This window comes from Aplidium turbinatum, chromosome 7 (genome assembly GCF_918807975.1).
Source record: "Aplidium turbinatum chromosome 7, kaAplTurb1.1, whole genome shotgun sequence".
Lineage (NCBI taxonomy): Eukaryota > Metazoa > Chordata > Ascidiacea > Aplousobranchia > Polyclinidae > Aplidium > Aplidium turbinatum.
The window spans coordinates 25867412-25889969 of NC_137478.1; the positions used below are offsets into that span (position 1 = coordinate 25867412).

General features: G+C 36.7%; 1 protein-coding gene across 1 annotated transcript; it reads right to left on the reverse strand.

Moving 5' to 3' along the window:
* Positions 1-149: 149 nt before the first annotated feature.
* LOC145774763 (sodium/calcium exchanger 3-like) lies at positions 150-21131 on the reverse strand. Its single transcript, XM_082586069.1, has 10 exons — positions 19719-21131; positions 19048-19158; positions 17879-18232; positions 14463-14626; positions 12873-12985; positions 7103-7260; positions 6419-6518; positions 5942-6024; positions 3067-3253; positions 150-1555 (listed from the first exon to the last, which is right to left on the reverse strand). The coding sequence occupies exons 1-10, from the start codon at positions 21066-21068 to the stop codon at positions 1161-1163; spliced, it is 3015 nt and encodes a 1004-aa protein (XP_082442195.1). The 5' UTR covers positions 21069-21131; the 3' UTR covers positions 150-1160.
* Between the last annotated feature and the right edge of the window lie 1427 nt (positions 21132-22558).

Genomic DNA, 22558 nt, shown 5'->3' on the forward strand with positions numbered 1-22558 from the left:
ACGCGATGTGGAATAGGCTATATATATAATATTCTGGTAGCAAAAGGTTAATTTAAATAGGCTACTAGCGGTTTGCTTTTACTCTACGACAGAAAAAAAGTTCACTCAGCCTGCTTTCACGTTTGCTGCATAAAATCAAACCCTTTCATTCGTGATAAGCTTTATTTGCGCGCAAGTACGAAAGGTAGTTTTTAATTTATCATGAAGTTTGTAGCCTACGGCTTTAAGCAACAGCTCTTCAAACACAAACTTTCGGACGACCAACATAAAAATTTTGCACAACATTTACATACGACTTAAATCTGCGTAGGGGCAATTTTTACGACTTTCGAATTCTTGTAAATTGACTTCGTGGCCAAGTGGTGGGTAGGGTTGTTCGAAGCAATTCGTTAGTGTGAAGAAAATTTTACAACTCACAAAGTAATTTGCAATATGACGAAATTTCACAAAAAAAAATAATTTAAAACTAAATCTTGTTTTAAACAAACCCAAATAATCTTCGAAAAACATGACCTTAAATTTTAGGGTGCTTTCTTTGAAGATTTCGTGAGTTTCGTTAATGTTTTGGGTTGATAACGAAATAAAATTATTGTTTGTAGTTTTAACGTTTGTGGTTTGCCCCACACGACAACATGCGGCTGGGTCTGTAGAACACAAAAGAAGAAGATTTGTAGTGGAAGGTTGGCATGATGATCCGCTTGTCTTTTCCTCTCCATATTCAATCATCGGGCCATAAGCTTGGATACCGTAGCTTACGTAGAAAAAAGTATCCAAAAAAAACACTTGGGTTCATTTCAAACAACTTTGTCTATGTAAATAAATGAATAATGAGTTTCATCTTGAAGATAGATGTCAATTTCCCCAAAATTTTTAATTATTGTCACTTAAGCTAGTCAGCTGATAAAAAATCGTGATTTCGATGACGGTAGCCTATCATAACAATCAGGTACGTCATAGAAAATTTACGAGTAGAACACTTTGAAGTATGTTTTTTTTTTCACTCCCGAGGTTGAACACCTCCAACGAAAATCTTGCGCTGATCACAAACGTGATCAGAGATAATTAGGCTACTGAGCCCAGGCACTCTCGCGCAGGTTTTCGCCAGATAGGGTCATGTTGATTCCCACTGATCTGCACTCGATTGATCTTGCTTTAAGGTATTAGAACGTCTTGATAATACAATAGCTGTCCAGTGCTGCCAGAAGGATATACACGACCCAAAGCAGAACAAAAATACTCGAACAAATTATTTTTTGTCGTCTCGGCCCCCCAAGTTCTGCGCCAATGGATTTTGATTTTCTTCTAAACATTAAAACAGCCATAGCAACCAAAGCGAATATGGAAAACACAGTCACTGAGAAAGCCAAATTTCCGGGCTCGACGCGAAAGTATTTCTCTTGTGGTTCCTTGCCAACAACTGCCCAATAGATGGCTGCTATTGTCCAGGCGATGCCAATACCCAAAAAGACATTCACGGCATTTGAACCGGTCACATTTCCTATTGAAGCGTCAGCATATTGATCTCCAACTGCCGCCACTTTGCTGGCAAAAGTATCTGTAAATAAATGTGTTACCAAAAAAACACATACAGGAGGCGAGCTTAACAACAGCAATAAATGTTGGTGTTAAATTGCCAGTAAGAGTTAGGCTTTGGTTTGGTTTTGAATCTTTATTCTCGGACTAACAAAGCCTTGATAACTTATTCCTGGTAGTTTCGCATACTTGTAGAGGCTTTTGGCGCATGGTCTGTCACCGAGATTGACAGAGTGTAGTTTCCGATTGTTGAAGTGTTGTTGCAGGCTTAACCACTACGGTAACGGGGAGGATTCTATAATTATGGTAGGCTCTGTTTATTTTAATAGCGCCAGTTCAGTTAAGGCAATAAAATAGCCGTTTTAAGACATTTGCCGAAGATTCCACTACTGTATTGTAGGCTATGATATTCTCATTGAAGGGGGATGGTCGGGTTTCTTGAGCCACTTTTTGCAATTTTTTTTTTTTATGAGTTGCTTTTATTTCTTCATTCACAGTGCTCTACCTTCTGCGTATATTAAATTATATTTTTAGGAAGTACAAGCCTTATCGAACGACGACAACAGGGTCCACAGCCTACAGGTGTTTAAAAACGAGTTGTCAAATGGCTCAACTAACACCACGGTAAGGGTTAGTTGAGCCACACACTGGGGTTAGTTGAGCCTCATTTATTATTTTTGAAAACACACATTTAACCACGTTTCTTTTCCAAGCCTTAGTTTATATTTAAATTAATAATATCAATATATGAAAACAGGTTAACAAATGTTCCAAGAGTCGCTCCAAGTTCCAAGAGAACTCAATGTACACATCAAATAATGAAGGTATTGCTGCGGCATCCAAAATAACACCATTTCATTAAAGCTTGACCAAGTTTATGTGCTTTTGTTTAGTTTTGTGTAGTTCAAAGATGTTTATTGGACCGTAAACAGACTTATCCAACGGCTGCAATCTATGCAAGGTGTGTAGAGGTATCGTAAGCATTATAACGCCCTTTTTACATAGGCTCAACTAACACCGAAGGCAGTGGTTCAACTAACACCTTTACTATACCGCCATGAAAATGTTAAAACTACAGCAAAACTTCATGCCACACTATGCTGCTTTTTATTCAGAACGTAGCTTGTTTAGTAAGCTACCAAACAAATTAAATGAACCTGTCTCAGTAACCAAGTATAAAAAAATATTATTGGACATACTAGGCTACTATTTTCAAAATCTACTTTCCAAGGTCAAAACACAACTTTTTAACTTCAGCACCACATATAATATCAATCGTCAACTGAAACCAGATGGGAGAACACGCGATGACAAACTTTAAGATCACGTGATGATAAAATGTGGGTACCTCACCACATTTAAGAATTAAAAGGGATGGATCAACTAACCCAGTGGCTCAACTAACCCGACCTTCCCCTAAGCCTTCTGTAGGCTACCCAACTGTACAATAAGCTATGGCTGGAAGTTAATTCTACGTGTGAGAAAAAAATCTCTATGGCTGTTTTATAAAAATATATATTTAAAACTGCTTACCAGGTACACTTGTTCCCATCGCAACTAAAGTGACCGCTGTCACGGCGTCGTTCAAATTAACGATGCAACCAAACTGAGAAGCTACATCGCCGATGACTGCCGTTAGGAGACCGATCATAACGATTGAGACGGCAAAACAAGCCCAACCTCCAAAGTAATCCGTTGGTGGAACAAACGCGAAAAGAAACTGAAAAAAGGAACAGATTAAGAAGACTTTCTGTCATATGGGATGGCTGTATCAAATGTTATTGTCGATCCATGACTGACGGAACTTTTGTGAAATAATGGTTTATTTATGGAAATTATTCGCCCTGGCATCAAGTGTGGATTGTCCAGCGAGTAAAAGTTGCCCTTTCATCCTTTCAACATCGCTAGACCTGGACAATGTTACATTACGATTTCTATATAATATATTGATTGTGGCGATCTAGAGATCAGTATAGCCTCGCGCAGGCAGAAAAGGGTTATGAATTTCACGCCTTTCCTTCGTTGAGATGTTTAGGGCCGTATCAATTACCCCCTGTGCCCCTCGACCGGGGGGAAGGGCCTACGGCTGTTTTAGGGCCCACATATTTTCGTTTGTTTAATGGTTTTTGATTGTTTAAAAAGCTGCTACATAAGCTCGATCGTATTTAATGCTTCCCAAACTTCCGGATGAAGTCCCACTTCCGTCTGGAAGCCTACGCACAATTACTTTGTTCAGCGTTTTTCGGTTTGTAATTTCACATGCAGGCTAACAATTTATATTATTAGGCTACATTTTTTCATTTTTACAAAAAATTTCTCGCTCGCTTATCTCGCTCAAATACAATTTATTCATCCAACCAGCGACCGTGGGCATGCATAGTTTTAGAAGCAGATTAGGTAGTAAAACGCTTCTGTGTCCTACAAAAATAAAATAATAGGGAGGGCTTGCCCTCCAGAAAAATTTGACAAATATAATCTTGTTTTGGTCATTTTTCGGCATTTTAAGCGCAGTAAAGTTTTTTTTTATCAAGAAAAACACTTTGTGTAGATAACCATAGGTCGCTATGTATGTAACCGAATTCATCAAATTAAAATTGGATTTGGGTAAAAGTTAGGTTTCGTTGGAGCAATACTTTCGGTCAACTTTTTTTTTTATACTTTTGGAATTTACAGAATTTAGAATATTCAAAGTCTGCATCAATTTTGTTGAAATTCTGCAACAAAGATCTCGCCTGAAAACGTCCCGCGGACCCCCGGTTGAGAACCGCTGATATAGTAGTCTAACAAACTCTGCGTTGTAGGTCTATCTCACTTTTCATCTTCTTGTGTTGTTGAGATCGCCGAAACGCTTACTTCGAATGAATGGTTCAAAACACACTTTATATTAGTTTCTGTTGACAGATCTATGTTTTTGAGAAAACAAAACTTTTGTTCATCTTGCACACCGTTACGTTGACGTGACCTCAAAAAAGAACAAAGTTTCAGATGGGACTGAAATTGCAAAAAATTATACATTTTTATCTTTTTAAGCTTCTGTGCAAATAATGTCACAAGAAAAAAATGTTCCTTTTTTTAAAATGTTCTTGTTTGAACAAAGAGAACGAAAGTGTTTGACCATTGAGACGGCAAAATAAGCATTTCAGTTGCGGAAATACTTTTCTTGTCTTGAATTAACCAAGAGAGCCATTTTTCTTTTTGTAGGCTAAATAGAGATGAAGACTAAGTTTAAGATTTCTGTGGAAATATCACATTTCTAGCTTTATTTAGTATATAAAAAGGGTCATAAACTGGCGATACCTTAAGCTTAACATGAGTCATGGGAATTTTTAGGCCCAAAATTAAACTTTTTACAACATTCTTAATTTTTCAAAGAGTCAATTTAACTTTATTTTACACAACCAAACTATAATACATTCCTAAAAAATATTTTTCGGTGTCAGGAATTTTCTTATAAGTCAGAGATCGACAGATCACTGACAACCAACGTAACATTTCAGTTTGATGTTTCCATTTCAAAATATAACAAACGAACGTGCGGGTGACTGTAGGTTGATGCAATATTATCAATGATAACTGTCTTAATACAAAAACTCTATGCAATGTGATCATAAATAAATAGCTTTGTGGTTACAGTCGGTGTCATAGCCGAGTGGTAAGAGCCCTGGTGGGAGGCTCAAAAGGGCACTGGTTCGACACCGCTCAAGAGCACGCGGCTGTGTCTTTAGTGGGACACTTAACGAATGTCTGGAGGTGGACACGAAGGTTGACCTTCTTGTCTTTCCGCCAACTTAATATAAATATTCAACTACCTGACGTAGCCTACGCTTGGATACGAAAAAAAAATCATATTCAAAAAATATTGTGTTTTTGCGACAAAACATCAAATCATTTTGTTTTTTAGACTACCAATAAAAAAAATCGTATTTCCTTAAATTTAAGCTTTATTGCGTCAATTATTGTTGGTAGTGCACTATCTCAAATGGAAAATTGCACAGGATACATATTGCAGGTATGAAAGCACCAAAAATGCACCTGTGTAGTCTATGGAAATTAAATTTTCCAGATTCCTGCTTTGTCATGGCAAGTGAAATTGTTTGTTTGTTTGCTTTAATGGTCGCAAATAAAAGAAAAACAAAAACATGGTGATGATGGATTGAATAAGCTACAGGACATTGACTGCGAATAAAGGCAATATAAATTGCATTCGATTGTAGAATGAATCCAGAGGTAGGCTATATTGCTGTATCGATAAATTAGGCCTCATCAGTAGCCTACCATGGTGCTTTCAACCATGTGATGGAAAATGCCACGCTACGGTTCATTTATATGAAAAAAAACTTCGACTGGTGTAAGGCAGGCAACGTAAAGAAGTACGGAAAACATAGAAAAATAGGCCTAGGCTACTTACTTTCCAAAATACTGTCAGGAAATGCATTGCGTAATCAAAGAAAGTGGGATCACTTTCTTTTTCCTCATCATCGTCATCTCCACCTATATGAATCAATCCTAAGTTTAAGTTTTCTGCTTTGTTCTGATATATTTGTCCAGAATATAAATGAATGCTAACGTGCTCAAAGGGGAATGTAAAAAATTACAAACTATCCAAACTGGCAAAGTTTTTTCACTTTCAATCTTCACGACTTGTCCTTCTCCATTACTCCGGACCCTTCGCAAATTCATTCAACTTAGCCATGTTTATCTCGATGCCATCCGTTACTACATTTTTTTTCCAGTGACTTGCTTCCAAGATTTCTTATTATGTGATTTAAAAAAAAAACACATTTCCAGAATCAAGCCTTTTAAAATCATGTAACTGCTCACCCTACGGTGAAAATCTACTTGCAAAAAAACAGACTAATTGTATAAACGACCATTAGCCCTTCACCTGCGTTGACCTTCAACGCTTCAACAAATTGCTCGCGCCAAGACGATGTTCCAACTATCATGGCAAGATTGGCCTTCTTTATCAGCTTATCCACAGTGTTCTGTTAAACAAAACGTGGAATGCTAAGATTGAGAGCACTTGTTAGCTAGATGAAGTTAAAATTGGTTTGTCAAATTAGTCGGTCGCCAGTTTGCTGTAGTATCTAATGTAGCACAAGTCAGACTTTTGGTGAATAGAGGTTTTACAAAAGAGTGGATAGAATTTTAACAAAATGGGAACAATTTTTGCCAGAAGCTGCAACAAAACACACAATATCAAATTCTAAGTGGCACATAGCCAAATATCTTCAGCAAATATTTATTTATCAAGTTTATTCAATGAAGAACTAGATGTAGTCAAGTAGTCTACAACCACAGAGCAAGACGTTGTGTGCCGTTCTGGGCTACGGTCGTGGAACAAATATGGAAAAAGAGCAACGACAGCTGACTGAATTTGTGGATTTTTGTGAGATACGAGATATCATAATTGCAGAGCTTGACCTATCACTCGGTCACACGCGCTGCTTTATCAGCTTACTTCGCCATTAAAAAGATATTCGCTTTTTATTATTTTATATTATCATGTTATTAGGCTATTATTTTACAATATGTTTATTTGGAAGTAAAAATAGGTTAAGCATCTTACTTTAAATTCATAACTCTCTTCAATAACGATTTCTATTGTGGGGTGTAACCCGAGTCTCGGTTTTCCAAGCTCCGCTATCCGTTTTTCTTCCTCTTCCTCAAGTGTGAGTGGTCTACTTTCTTTTCCGTTTATTCCGGAATCGCTCCCAGCATCGGTTCCTAATATGCGAAAAAAATTAACGCAATGTCAAAAACACACATCAAGACCAAAAAAATTGACGTTTTAAAGACGTTGGGATATAAATGAAATAGCAATAAAAGAAGACAGACCACTAGTTTAACTCCAGCTAGACATAAAGAATAATAAACCTATACGACCATGTGAACAACAAACTGGACTGTCACAGTTTCAATATCGTTTAGTGGATAAGTATTTAGATATTTTAAATTTTAAAAAGGCATAATATTTTAGGCCTGCATTATTTTCTGATTTTATAAATGTAGAATAAAATTTCAGAATTTTTGTAAAGTAAAGGTTTTAAAATTAGATGTTATATTAATGTAACGATTAAGTGCCATTTTGTATTGTGGTAAATTGATCACGAAAATTAAATTTTACCTCTGACATAATGAAGTCATATTTAAACAGATACGACACACATAGCCTATATACATTAGGCTTTTAGAATTTAGCTTATTAAGATCTTCTTCAAAAAATTGAAATTGCCTATCTCTAAAGACCTTCAACTTTAACTCATTAAAAAATAAACTCGATGCACTCAAACTAAATTATACGTCACATATAATTTGTGCTGTTTTTTTTTTTGTTTTTTTATGTGACACGTTATCACAAAGGTGTAGCAGTCAATATAAATCAACCTCTATGACCAGTGCATTTTTATTTAAAAAAAAAACAATAAGTTAAAAACTCTTTGCTTATAATCGTTGGATGAAAGATAAGCTATATACAATAATAAAACAATGAAAACAAACATGCGTAAAAAATGGCAACACGTTTAATATGAGATGAACCGTGAAGTGCACAAACAACCCATGCAAACCAAATGCAACAAAAAAACAGCAAATTAAATTTTTACATTAAAAATTAAGGAGCAAAATAGTTGGAACGCCTGGTCAGTCTAATCAAGAAATTTAGACCGTAAAATGTAGATACCAAACCTTATGTTCAGCAAACGTTTCAAAAACTAGATTGTTTTCATTTGAAAGGCACTGAAGATGAAAACAGTTTAGTTTTCAAAACGTTTGCTAAATTTTAGTTTAGTATTTACATTTAGAGCTTTTTATTTTTGTATTAAATCTTACGATGTTTGTCATAGCCAAACCAGGACGAATCAGTTTAGTTGCAAAACAATTTTACTTTTATTTCAAATGTAGGCTACTGATGTGTTCTGATTTATAACATTTTTGAAGATACTGTGTTGTTCAAATGATTTGTTCAAAATATTAATGCATAATTTAACCAGGGGTGGACAATCTTTTCAAAACAAGAGCCACATTCAGAATATCATTCTTTTATAAGTTTGGCTTATTGAGTTAAGTAAAAAATATTGAGCATCCGTTTATAAACCAATCGTGTTTTATTGATTTAATTTTAAAAGCAAAATTTTTATTCGGCATTGCATTTTTCTAAAATATTTAAAATTGAAAAACATTACATAATACGGTTCATCAAAGTTCTTAGGGTAGGCCTATGTGGCCTTTTTGTCCACCCCTGTTTGCATGACATATTAATAAGTTGATGCTAAAAGACATCCACATCATTTGTTTTTATCCACCAATTACATACATGAGCCTACACAACGCCATAGAAAATATAATCTGAATATACCCAATGGGTTCTGAGCAATGTTTTTGCTGAATATGGATTAGGGAACATTACATCACGGGACGCGTAGCTCCTCTTTTCCGGCAACATTAGAAGGGTCAATTGGCAATTTGTTTACTCCTCATTATATGTTTGCTTTCAACAAAAGACCTTAAATTATTTAAAAACCAATTTTTCTACTCTTACATAAGTAGAATATTTTATACATCAGAAAAAAGCGTAACCCTTCTAGTGTGGCGGAAAAGCCAAAAGCGGATATAGTTTCGCATCCCCGTGATCTAAAATCCCTGATACTAATGCAATGCTCACCTATCAACAAGCTTTTTGAATATGGTTTTCCGAGCTTGATTTTAAATTTGACTCTTTTGAAATATTTATTGTTGTCCACAATTTCTACAGTTACAGGCTTCGTACTTTGTTGTTCCAATGGATACATGAGCATGCAAAACACAAACACGCAAGACTATGTTAATACTGGTCAAAATGTGAAGACGCCGTTAAAATACAAACACACCAATACAAGACAGCAACAATTTGACTGCTTTTTTTTGAGTATTTTGAAGAGTTTACTTGCTTGCACACGTTGACTTTTTCAAGCATAATTTTCGATCCCGTGGACCTCTTTAGCTTAGCTGCTAAGTTATTCAAAGCTAAGATCCCCCTGAGAAGTTTAGCTTGCAAAGGGTACTTTCGAATCAATATATTAAAAGTATGTAACCTCTTCACAACTGACAAGCCATTTAGCTCGTATATTAGTAGGCTACTTATTAGGCTATTAGTAAGTTAATTAACTTTGCTGAATGGTATTTTAATGAAAAAAAATGAATTCAAAACACGATTATTGAAAATTAACTGTCAATGGGAAAACGTGTTTTTCTTGGCAATTCATAGATGTGTGTAAGACCATTCATTTAGATTTTAGACTATTCATTTGTTTGTCATCATTTGCAAGAGAACAGAGAAACCAGATTTGCATAGATATGCTGAGAAAAACAGTAAGATACCTCGGATGGCTCTCTCTCAGTCGCATTAAATGGCAAAAGATTAGTGATTGATTTTACTCTGCTTCTACTATACTGCTTCCAGATGTTAAATTGTTTTTGTTTTTTTAAATCGATCAGTTGTTATTGTTTGAATCATGACGATCAGCAATTTACTTCATTGCGATTTCTTACATAAATAGGCTATTAAATTCATCCTTTCAAATTCAAAATTCTTCTTTGTGGGAAATACGCCAAGGTTGTGAACCTCTGAACTAGGGTGTTAGTTTATCACGTTATAACCACACGTCTTACAAAAGCAATTGCAAGTGAACTAAAAAAAAAATTCTGGAGTTACGGGTGTTGTAATTGTTTGAGTTATGCAAGCCTTGTGTATTTACTGTACTACTTTCATTATTTATGAGCTAATATACATGTTCACTAGATGTAAGAGAGCAAAGCACTGCATCAGTTTGTTCAAGAATTATACCATCCAGACACAAGCAAAACAATCTTTCTTATTGTGGCAAAAAGACAATTGTGACAGGGACTATAACAAATCACGATTTTGATGCAAATGTTGTATGTTTGACTTCAAATACTGCATGTGCAAAGAAAAAGGCATGCACTTAGGCTATATTTATCTAGCCAAGAGAAAATGCCTTGACTAAAGACTCTTCGTCAGTTACGTTCTTTGGGCCGCCCAGAACTAACAAGCTATAACAAGGATGATAATTAAAGAATTCTTTTTATAGAAAATGAAATTTTCTAATCAGATGATTGTTGAAATGGAGGTAGGCTATTTGCTAAACGTTTGAAATTTTAATGCAGATTCTATGTAATTTTGAAGATTAATATATTTTTCTTCCTGCGCAAACCAATAGAGTATGATGTACATTGTGCATAAATTATTTATCATTCAACCCGCTATAAGCAGTTTAATAAATAGTAAAAGTTGTTTGATATCCTAATGTCTTTGATACAAGGTCGATAAGCTTGATAAATGGTCAAATAACTTTTCTCATGAATGAAGAGAAGTCAAGATAAGATCGCTTCAACCTGTCTTGAATTAAGTTTAAAAAATTTTGACTGACATGAAAAGACCAGTTGGCTACAATGATGTGAAGTTATTTTTAATGCTTTTATTAATTTTTCGCCCAAAAGCTATAAACATAGGGATGGCCCAGTCAGCATGAAAACTAGTCCAACATTTTCTGAACCTTTTCATAACACCATGCAAGAGCTTCAATTTTACGTTCAACCATGCTGCAACACAATGGATTTCGCGTCGGAGTTGAGCATACCCTGATGCGCCATGGCCATTTCTGTATGTCAGAACAACCCTCGGTCTAAACCAACTTCAAAAATGCATTGCAAAAAGGCAATGGGCCACCTACTGCTAATTTGCATTCATCGAGTGCTGGTGTTTCTGCAATCTAATGTCTTAGCATAATTTATCAAGAATCGATTTCGCTATGTTGCATCTTCACCTTACTTAAAGATAACTGCATTTCAAGAGACTCTGTTTAACGTACTCCAAGATACTTGGCATAGATTTCAAGTTCCTCTACCAATGAGAAGGTGAAAGCCATCAATACAGACATTGTGCCATGACATTTGTGAGGTTAGATAGAAGATAAATGTGCGTTACAATATTTTGTTTGTTTGTCTTTATCCTGCATTGCGGGAAAGCGGACTTGAGCGCTATGCATCGGTGTACGCCTTCCGACATACACCTGACCCACGCTGCAGCCGACGGCAATGTCTGTTTCCGGTTGTCTACTTTACTTATGACTTAAATTTGGTACTACCCATTACTCGAAATCGATCACTAGGTAGAGGCAATTATCGTTAAGTTTCTTGCCCAGAGAAATAACAGCAAGTGCGGGTGGCTGGAGTCGAACATGCAGGCTCTCGACTGCGAGCCCAACGCGCTAACCACTCGGCCACGGCTGCCGACTTCTAAACTGTAGATTAAAATTTAGAAGACATTTTCCAACTGAAAAACGTTCCGTTTGCACAAAAGTTTTGTTATCTTGAGTCAAGATAACGATGCAAAAGCAATAAAATCTACATTTGCTTCTCTAGTCCGAAACTGACGATAGTAAAGCAACAAAACGAAATTTTTGTTTCACTGTTTGCAGTTAGTACACAACACAAACCAAACCGAGATCTGAGCTAAAAACGGTAGCCTATTGTTAGCTTGTTGCTATCACTCTGAAAATGAGATTATTTTTCTGAGAGAACTTGCATCAAGTTCAATTCAACACACAAAATAATCTTGAAATGTTGAATTCGACAGTCTGAAGCAAGGAAGTAGAATTTTTTGAGGAGTCTTTAGCATTATCATGCGTGTGACAGAAATTTATCGAAGCTTTGTCCATGATCTACAAGTAATACCAAGCAAGAGAAGCTTTTCAAGGATTATTGCTTGTGGAAGAAGATTATTTAGCTCTGTGTGGTACACATTCAAGCTTGAAATACAGCGAGTGTTGTGGCAAATCGACACCAGAGGTAGTCAAGCGAAACACACCGGAACATTCCGCGTCGCGCAACGGCTAATTTTTAGAAACTGTTGCTAAACATAAATGTCTACAAACAATATATTTAAAGAAAAATGTACAAAGATGATTTCTATATTTAAATATAACCATGCAAGATTTATTTTTTAGTGAGGGAGAAAAGTGCATACAGCACTACATTTGACAAATATCTCACTGTACTGTATATTATGATTTCTCAATTGCTTAGATTGATCATCATAGCTGGTTGACTACCTCTGATTTTATTCATCGCAATGACAGACTATCGAAATCCTGGCAAAAATCATGCTTCAGAACACAATACATTTAAAGCACAAACACTGAAACACTCAGCAGCAAACCACACGAGGACAAATGCAAACATCATAACAACAAGTACCAATGTTGAAAGTAGGCCTATTTCTTTCACTGCTAGTGGTGCACACAGCAAAACCAGACTTCGATTTCACGCATCAGACAAACCTGAGTCAGTACTAAGACTACAATCCGTTGGTTTTGGTTTAGAAAGTTCAATTGAAAAGCTTCTGTTCTTTTCGTATTCTTCGTCGTCCACTATTTGAACTTGAATATATTTCCTACCAATTGCAACGATAGAATTTACTTCAACGTGCAAAATACTTTGAGTTGATAAAAGCATAGGATGTTTTGCAAAAATTCAAGGCAAATGGCCGCAGAAAAATAAGTTTAGAGAAACGTTTATCAGGTAGGCTAATGGCAGAGAGTAGTTTTAGAATCCTATGTGTACAGAATTTGAAAAGTGTCTGCATACAGTTAGCTTAGTTAACAGAAAATAGCAAAACATGAAATTAGCTTGTGGACCTCTGCATATACGTAAGTGGAGCCCAGCCTGCATAACAACCTAAGAAACCAGATGCAACTATCATAGGACACCGCAATGACGAAGGCAGACAATTGATTGGGGAGCAAAAGCAAAAGTGTTGGCGACAACACGGCAGTTCTGTTAGGGATCAAGATATGATTGACTACGCCCTCGTAGCTCAGTTTCTGGGACAATGTGCACGTACAAAAACATTGAAAAATCATTCTGCCAAATGGGTTTCAATAAGAAAATAATAAACTAGTCATAGCTGACTACTTAAGAAATTGAAGAATACTGTCTTCCTAAAAAAAGAAGTTGTGAAACGTTGTAGATTTTGAAACGTAGATTGCAATTGCGACAATGTTTTAATACTTTTCGATTTAAATAATGAATCGATGGATGAAATGCTGAAGAAGAATGCTTGATTTTGGTTATGAATTTCTTTAGAAAAAGCATCAAAGCTGCAAATCCGGGTCAAAACTTGCTTGAACAATCTAATCTTAAATTTAAGCTGTCAATGTGCTGCTTGACTGCTGCATTATATTAGTGCCTGTAATAAAATTTTTAATCACATCAAGTGAATACTAAATTTTGAAAACTGTTAAATGAATTTTATGAACTTATAAGACATTTAAATTGCTCAAATTTTGGCACACCCAGAGGTTGTTGAGCAAGACAAAAGCAGCTGAAAGTGGTCCACTCGTCAAGCTCTGATTCAACGGCAGATGTTTTATTGCAAAACATAAGCCTAGAGGTAGGCCAGTTTTTTAATTTAGCTTTGGTCCTCTTAGTCACGCTTTTGCCGTTATGGGTCCCCAGAAATCGTTTGCGCTATGTTGTGGAAAGCGAACAGTTGGTTTTAGAAAATTACCGAAACCAACGGCCTAAGGTTGATCTTTTGCTTGAATATTCAAAACGCCGAAATTAAAACAGCTTCAAGACGCAAGTAAAGATTCAAATTTGTTAAACCACACCTGTCAAGCACTTCAATCTGATGAAAATAAACGGAATTGACGATGACAACCAAATAATCTCCAAGCAGCAAATGGAAAACATGAAGTTTTACTTTTGTCATGAGAGATCATTGACCAAAAATAAAGCTGTTTTAGCTGCTGCTTGTGCGTGTTACTGGATGTTCTATGATGAAGGGAAAAAAAAAGGCACTAAACTTCACTGTTTACCGTAAATATAATATTATAAATAATATTTAAAAAAAAAAGCTACGCTTTTACGTTGTTTCATCGTTATCAAATTCCAATTCTCCAATCGCGTCGACAAAGTCCTCACCGCCTCCCCGAGCAGTTCCGCTGATGGTCTGGTAAGGTACAGCGACTTTACCTCTGGCACCAGAGTTCCTTTGGACTTCGACTTTAAGGATTCCAATTTCTTCACTAACCTGAGCCACAAAAGTAAAATTAATTCTACTTGAAACTCCCTGTAACAACATGTCACTTGTTGAGCTACCTGTATTGTTTAATATGTTTTAACAACACTTTTTAATGGTCGCTTCATTATTGCTCCACCTGTCAGCTCTCGGGCATGACACAATGGTGTGTTGTTGTCATATCCAGACTTACGCCCAGTGATTGAAGATTCAGATTAAGTGGACGGGAAGGCAAGGAAGCCAATTCTTGTTCACATTCACGTATGTCTTTAATTGTTTTGCCAAAGACACAATCATTATGCTTTTAAACGGTGTCGAACCGGCGCTCGTTCAAACGTCGAACCGGGGCTCACAACTCGGCTATGCAGCCGACCAGCGGCTCTATCCACTTTTAGAATTCGGGGGGGGGGTCATTTTTGGACAGTGGGCTAAAATCGTCATAATCATTTCAACAACAACTTTCAACTTGTCTTAGTCATTCCAACACTCCAATAAGTGGGGGGTGATCAGTGATCACCCCCCTCATCCCCCTTGGATAGAGCCCATGCAGTCGACTATGGTGTGATAAGGCTACGTAACTGGTAACGTTCGTTTATCAATGGTTATGTTGATTAATTTTATTCCTTTGTGAAATTGATAAATTGGAACGTTAAGAGGCACCGGTATCCGCTTCGACCCTCTAATTTTTTAAGATTGTAAATTTAAAACTTTCTTGAGAAATTAATTTAGTGAAAGAACATAAATGAAACGATATACCGTTATTTATAAAATTATTTCACAATAAGTGGCTTGAAAAACAAAAACGAAGTGTATGTTGTTGTCAAGGTCATCTCTATATCGTTTACTTTATTCGTTTATTTTCGTTCACTTATTCAATTTCTTACCAACATCAACATTTTGTTTACTTTTGAAGCCATAAAACTGTGAAATAGTTTGTTAAGCTTCAGTAAGTTCTATCCCTGAAAGATATTTCTCAGAAAAACGAATAGCTCAGTGTTATATAAGACACGGCGTAAAACAAGTCTGTCTGCACATCCAGCGTTGCATTATATTTGCTTTACTTGTTCGCAGTTGTTTGTGATTCGATTCTTACCTGAACAATTTTTAGCTTCTGACACACACGATACAAGAGAAAACGTGTTAACCTAAATTTCCTCAAATTTTAAATTGACTTTCCAACTAAGCTACACACCTTTATCAATAAACACACGACCTCATAAAAGGATGTTCCTTGATAATAAGGCCACGCCACTATAGTTCAATTTTCCGCGTGTACATAAAAGCACTTTTAGGACAACTTTCGGTATTATTTTTAACGGAAAGAACTTGTAGACAAGAACATTTTAAACTTGACATTGTCAACAGACAACATCAGTGGCTTCAATTGCGCCACCAGGTCAAAGACTAGTGTTTTTCGGCAGTCGAGTGTAGCAAGAACTCAGAGATAGACTTGGTAAGTATGCGAGAATAACCTTCGACCGAGTGTTTATATTGAGCTAACCATTGGCAAATAATCACGTTTTTTGCTTACGGAAATTTGCGTTTCAATAACTACTTTCTTTCAAAAAAGCTCTTTTGTTTCTTTAAGTAATGCAGACCCTACTTTTTATAAAACGAGCTCTCTGTAGATTTTCACAATTCGGGTTTCAAGAATTACCAAAATATGAAGTAGACTTTATCTCTATATTGCTTGTTCAGGCAACTGCTGTCTCTTGAGAACAAAAATTACCGTTAGGAAATCACACAATAAAAGTAATAAACACGTCAATACATTATATCTTATATGACATAGGGCTACGTTGTATTACGTTACATAAACGCGAAGCATTTTTGCTAAGTCTACTGTAATAGTGTCTCGGTTTTTATCAGACGATTTTAACATTTTACTGTGACAAAATCATATCAATGAATAAGATTGTATGTATATACAATAAACAAATTGCACGCATTTGTAACAACGTTAGAAAAAATCCTGCCCTGGAAATTGATTTTGTCTGCAGCCAAAGTGAGTTTGGATTAGCAGCCGTCATTTGGGCAGAAAATATTATACTTTGTACAGTTTGTCTACGGCAGAGATTCTCAAACTGTGCGTCACACCGCCCTGGTGCGTCGTTTCAATTTTCCAATGGCGTCGGGCGGTAGTTCCGTTTCGTATCTAAAAACTTACCCAAATTACAATTACATTAACTCTGGGTGCAGGGGCATGTCCAGTAAACTTTTCCAAAAGCGTCATAACTAAAACACTTGAGAACCACTGGTCGGTAGACATGATCACATTTCGTTTGTGAAATGTGTTCTGTTCTTTTGCTATCGATAGATGCGTTGACGACACAAATCGTAATCAACAAGAATCGTTAAAGCAACCGTCGTCGTGCAAGCGGCTTTATAAAAACAGGTAGAATTCTCGTTAATGCAGCTTGTAACTTAATGTAACTACACTGAACTATTTACTTTAAATATTTTTTTTAAGTATTAAAATAGCAATTTTATGTTTCCAGTCCCGATTGTTAGCTCTTGGAGTGCAATTACAAAACGCTAAGTTCTTCCAAGTCTTGTGTTTCAACATTTTAAAAGCGCAATAGGATGTGTCTTTAACACTCAATAGATAAAGAAAAAAGAAATTGCTGACCTGCGAGAGAACCCCAGCTAATGCTTAAGTTTATCTGCTGAACAAATGTTTAGCCTAAAACGCGACCAACTTAGTGCGACCGCGTTGCAACATTGTCATTTTTAAAAGCGTAAACATTTTATTAATCGATCTTCCGTTCCGATGTCCCATTTAGATCGTTAAGTGCGGATAATTACGGATGTCCTTTTATTGCGTGATGCTTGCTAACGAGGTTGGCAGCAATGAAATATGTTTCTGGTATGGGACAGGCGGCAACTGTTCACGCATTAACAGTAACCGCAAATTAAACTTGAAGTATTGACAGATGCAATTACACTTCAGAAATAGTACTGAATTAGGATGTTGTTTCCCAGTAAGGGGGTAAAGATTTTATTGATGAGTTTATAGCATCTTAACTTTTTATATCCAAATGAAAACGCACGCAGTGTAGGCTACTCATAGTTGCAGTCACAACTGAATTCCACGATTTCTGATTAGAATTTTGACCGCAACTAAATTTACATTTCATTTATTTCTTCTGCAAACAAGAAATAACATTTTTCTGTTAGGAGTCAAATGCACACCGTCACAAAAGAAAGGATATTTTAACACTTTTTCATTGTTGTTTTCTAAGCACGCAATGATATTCCACTCACCGTTAAGGATTCCTGAGCAAATGAAAACACCCCAGCATGGTCATCATCGAGAATAATGACATTGGCTATTGCTGGCGAGACCAATCGCGCGATTTCGGGCGAATCTGGGTCTGGGTTAAACGCCTCATCCGCAGAACCAGACCTTGGGTTAAAGAGGTGAACAGTGAAAAACTCATCTTCTTCAAAGATGTCATCATCCAAGATTTTTATCGAGATGGTGCGCATGCTTTCTCCGGCTTGGAATATAACCGTGTCTTCTGTGTGGTCAAAGTCAGAGCCGGCATTGGCTGTGCCATCTTCCGTTCGATAATCCACATACAAAGTGGTGTTCAGATCTCCACCACTTCGCACAACCTGACACAACACGTACTCTGCATTAGGTTGAGGCTGCAAAAGTACTTTGAAAACTTTCCTCAATTATAAGGTATTATCAAATGTAATTTATATGCATTTATTATAAAGCTTCGGTAGAGTTTGTCTTATGCAAATCTGGTGCCTTATGCAATTTGCGTGATGTTGTGGCAGAGGCTGCAGAAATCAGTCTATCCTTGCATTTATACTTTAGAAGGAAGCATTATTGAAATTATGCAAACAAGGATACGGATGAGGAAGTCAATAGTTAAAAAAAGAAATAATAATAATAGTGGGTAAGTTGTAGGCTATAGGCACTTTTAACGGTTTGTATGTGCCAAAAGCCGAACATAATAAGAACCATTGCCTTCTTATTCCCAGAGGCTTACGAATGACTTAAGGACGAGATTACTTTTGCGTTAACGATTTAGGTTTTAGTTGAAGGTTGGAAATCATCACGTGCAGAACAAGAGGAAATTACTGATGATTTGTTTAACAGAGTTTGTTAAATTTTGTCTTTAAACAGTGATGCAAGTTTTCAAGCATGAATGTACGTCAAAATGCAATTCCAGAAAAACACAGCCTATGTTAGAGATTAATAAATGCAAAGTCTTTTTATTTTTACTTTGAGAATCAATTTTATTTTAAGTGGTATTAAATCGTCTGGAAGAAGTGATAGAAAACCTGTAAGCGGTTTATCGGAAAAAAATTAAAACGGATAAATGAAGGACGAAAGGTCGATAATGGTTTTGTCGTACGACAGCATCCAAACACGATTTCGTGATCACATTCACCCCCAATGAAAACAACAATCTTACACACAGTTCGGCATGGCCACAATTTTCCAGGACTCTGTAATCAGGAGGATCGAAATAAATCTTGGCAACCGAATCATCGTCATCCTCAAGAGAGTTAGGAGGACTTTCAATCTGAAAACAGAAGAGCTTCTTATGAGTAGTGACACTTGTTCTAAAGTGCTGACGTTGGCGCTTTGGTGCTTGACTTAACATGTTTAGTATTTTAGCTTGCGTCTGTTTCTCGTCGAATTTGAAATCTTCTTAGCAAAATGCAAAAAAATTCAAAACTCTTATTTTTACGAAGTACATGTCAATTTGTTTTTTAGTTTTTGCAGCAGCATTAAAACAATAAATACATAGTTTCACAATGACAGGAACTTGCCAACAGATTTTTTTTTATTAAAAAGATAATGCTTCAAAAAAAAAATTAACTTAAAAATTAATGAATTTGAATATCAAAAAGTCTTTATAAATAAGGCGATGAGAATTATTGTTGTTTGTTGTCTTTTAATTAGGAGAAACTTTAGTGTTCACATGGGTCTACGATTCTAAAATTGTGCAAATCCAAGTAAAAACTGTCATTCTCACACCACTTTCAATGCAATCATACGTTAAAGCGATGTGCGATTGTGCGCATGGCAATTTATTTTTAATTGGACTGAAAGATCGACTGTCGCCGTTATAAAACTTACAGGAGCAAGATGATGATCCACATTTCCCTTGTGAAGAATATTTCCAGCTCCAGTCATTTTTCTAGTTGCTTGAATTCGATAAAATGCTCTGCTCTTAGGCTGATCGTTTAGTGCTTTTGATGTTGCCATTCTGGCTAGTTCAGCAAGATCTGCATCCGGATGTTCCCTTTTCAATTTCCTCATCAATAATATCATTGCTCTTCTGCTGTTTTCCGGATCAAAAATCAATTCATCTTCGTTGCCAGTACCATCTTCGTACACAACATGGGGATCATTGTGAAGAGCGTCATCCTCCCTCATCGGACCTCCGTTTTCTCCTAACTCTGTCAAATGAATGTCATGATCTCTGTTACATATTTGTTTTTCCTCTTTGCTGTTCTCTGGACTTCCTTCGTGCTCAACGATCACTCCTTTATGCCGCGTCCGATATCTTTTATACATCAACTTGTACACGAGAAGCCGACGGTCTGCAATCCAAGCAAACGTGACAAGGATTGGGAAGAAAAGAAAAGTGACAACGCCTTCCCAAATCTCGACAATTCCTTCTGAAAAAACTGCCAAGATCAGGTAAAGCCAAACGTAGGCGAGAATACTCCATGTAGCAGTCACAAAGAAAACACGAGGATGTTTTACTTTTCTCACTTCTCCATCGGGAATCACGTACATACAAATGGCGATAATGATAAATAAATTAAACGATGCGCTTCCGACAATAGTAGAAGGTCCAAGATCCCCGGCGTAAAATCCTTTGCCGCAGATTTCAATCACAGAGAGCATGATCTCCGGAGCAGAAGATCCAAGAGCCATGAGAGTAAGGTTGGAAACGGTTTCGTTCCAGATTCTAACTGTCGTGGTGACATCTTCTCCGTTTCTGTTTCTGTACACCACTTCCTTTTCTTTTGAAGTTATCACCTCTATCGAGGCCATGAATCGATCAGCAATGATAGAAACGCCGAGAAAAAGATACACAAGAGAAAGCAAAAACACGATAGCTCTACCCGCCATGTCAGCGGTTGTCAACTGAGATGTGTCTCCTGGCTCCCACAAAGGAAGGAAGACACCTTTTTGGCAGACTCGTCGTTCTTGAGTGCGATTAGGATCACATCTGTCTAATTCATCCTCTTTTGGCAGCTGGGCCGCTGCCGGTGTTGCTTGGTGTAAAATTAGAATGGAAAACACAACCCAGATATAACTAGAACAGCTGAATACCGTTTGCTTCATAAAACTACAGCATGACTTGTATAAAATCGTCTGGTGATACGTTTTTTCAAACTTTTTTTCTGAATTTTTGACATCGCTATTAATAAGTTTATCACAATAAATTGAAGGGCTGGGCATCACTGCGACCATATCGGTTCTTGTGTCTTTCCCTGCTGTCAGCTAAGCAATAACATCATGGCATTAAAAACAACACCTACCTCACCTGCAATAAAAAAAACAAAGTGTCAGCTTTCAAATGCAAATTACTATGACTGAAACTTTCAGATACCTTAAGACGTTGTGCACCTTTTCATTTGAAAACGATTAGCAAAAAAAAGCAGCAAGCCTTCATGATTTGACGTTTTAGTTGCTACCCCTCTCAGGGCCGGATTTAACGGATGGGGGGCCCGGGGCACTTTTAGATCCGGGGCTCCCGCGCGAAAAACCACCTCTACGTCTACAGTAGCATTAATCCAGCACTGCACTGCACAGCATTTTGCAGAAACTTCAAAGGCTGAAAGAAAAAAAATAATAACACAAAATCACATTTTTCCACGTTGAGGGGCCCTGCAAAAAGGGAGCCCGGGCACCTGCACCCTGTGCCCCCCTAAATCCGGGCCTGGCCCTTCATCACGTAACAGCCAGGAATAGACAATAATTGTGTTTTTAAGTTTGCTGCGATAAAAACAAGTTTAGATGTCCTGAAGTGATCAAGAAGCAAGCGGGTGAATCAACTTGAGGTGAATTTAATGCAAAAACACAAAGTTGCAAAATTTAAAAAAAATTTATGATCCCGTTTCAATTTTTTTTTTTTGTAATAATGATCAATTAAAACTTTTCGAACACTGTTCTCTCTCGACGCAAAGCACCGAAACTAATCATATTTTAATTTCTTAAGGTAGCCAATGCTTTTTTCATTACCACCGAGTTCCATTTGAGCGCAAAGCCGCTCAAAAAATCATTGAGATCAATAGATTTTTAATTGCAAAGCAACTGAATCATTATGCGATTATGTTGTTGTAGATGTCCTTGTTCTTTGTGACGACTCACGAAGGACACATCCGATTGGATGCGACATGAAATAGATTAAAAAGATGCAAATCAATTGTGATGTGAGTGTTTACAAACAGGGAAAAGCCACTGGTGATGTTATTACAAATATAATTGTAAGAGCGTTGGAATTTGACATAGAGCTTTCCAAATGGGCCTGTAATGCACAAATCGACACCTAATTCAACAACTTCCAATTGCTAGCTTTTTCGTAAAATACGGTGAAGACTCGTCATTTAAAAATAATTGCAAACGCTGTCTGCTTTTTCAAAGAACTCAGCACAACGCATATGTGCGATAACTGCAGCGTAGTAGAAGTATTTTTTCATAGGCAACTGCGTTAAAACAATTCCCGTATCAAGCTTTTTCAAAGGTCAATTTAAAACGTGCTATCAATAAGCTGGAACAAAACCTTTTGTTTTCGCAAGAGTAAACAAGATTATTTGCTTGAATTAAAACGATTTCTCAAGTTTTAGTTCAACCTACTATCCCTTCAATGATTTTGTGACGGTGTTGAACCTAAGAACACAAAATTCCAAATGAAGCTACAAGGTTTATTCATGTAACCGCTGCCATATCAACAATCAACA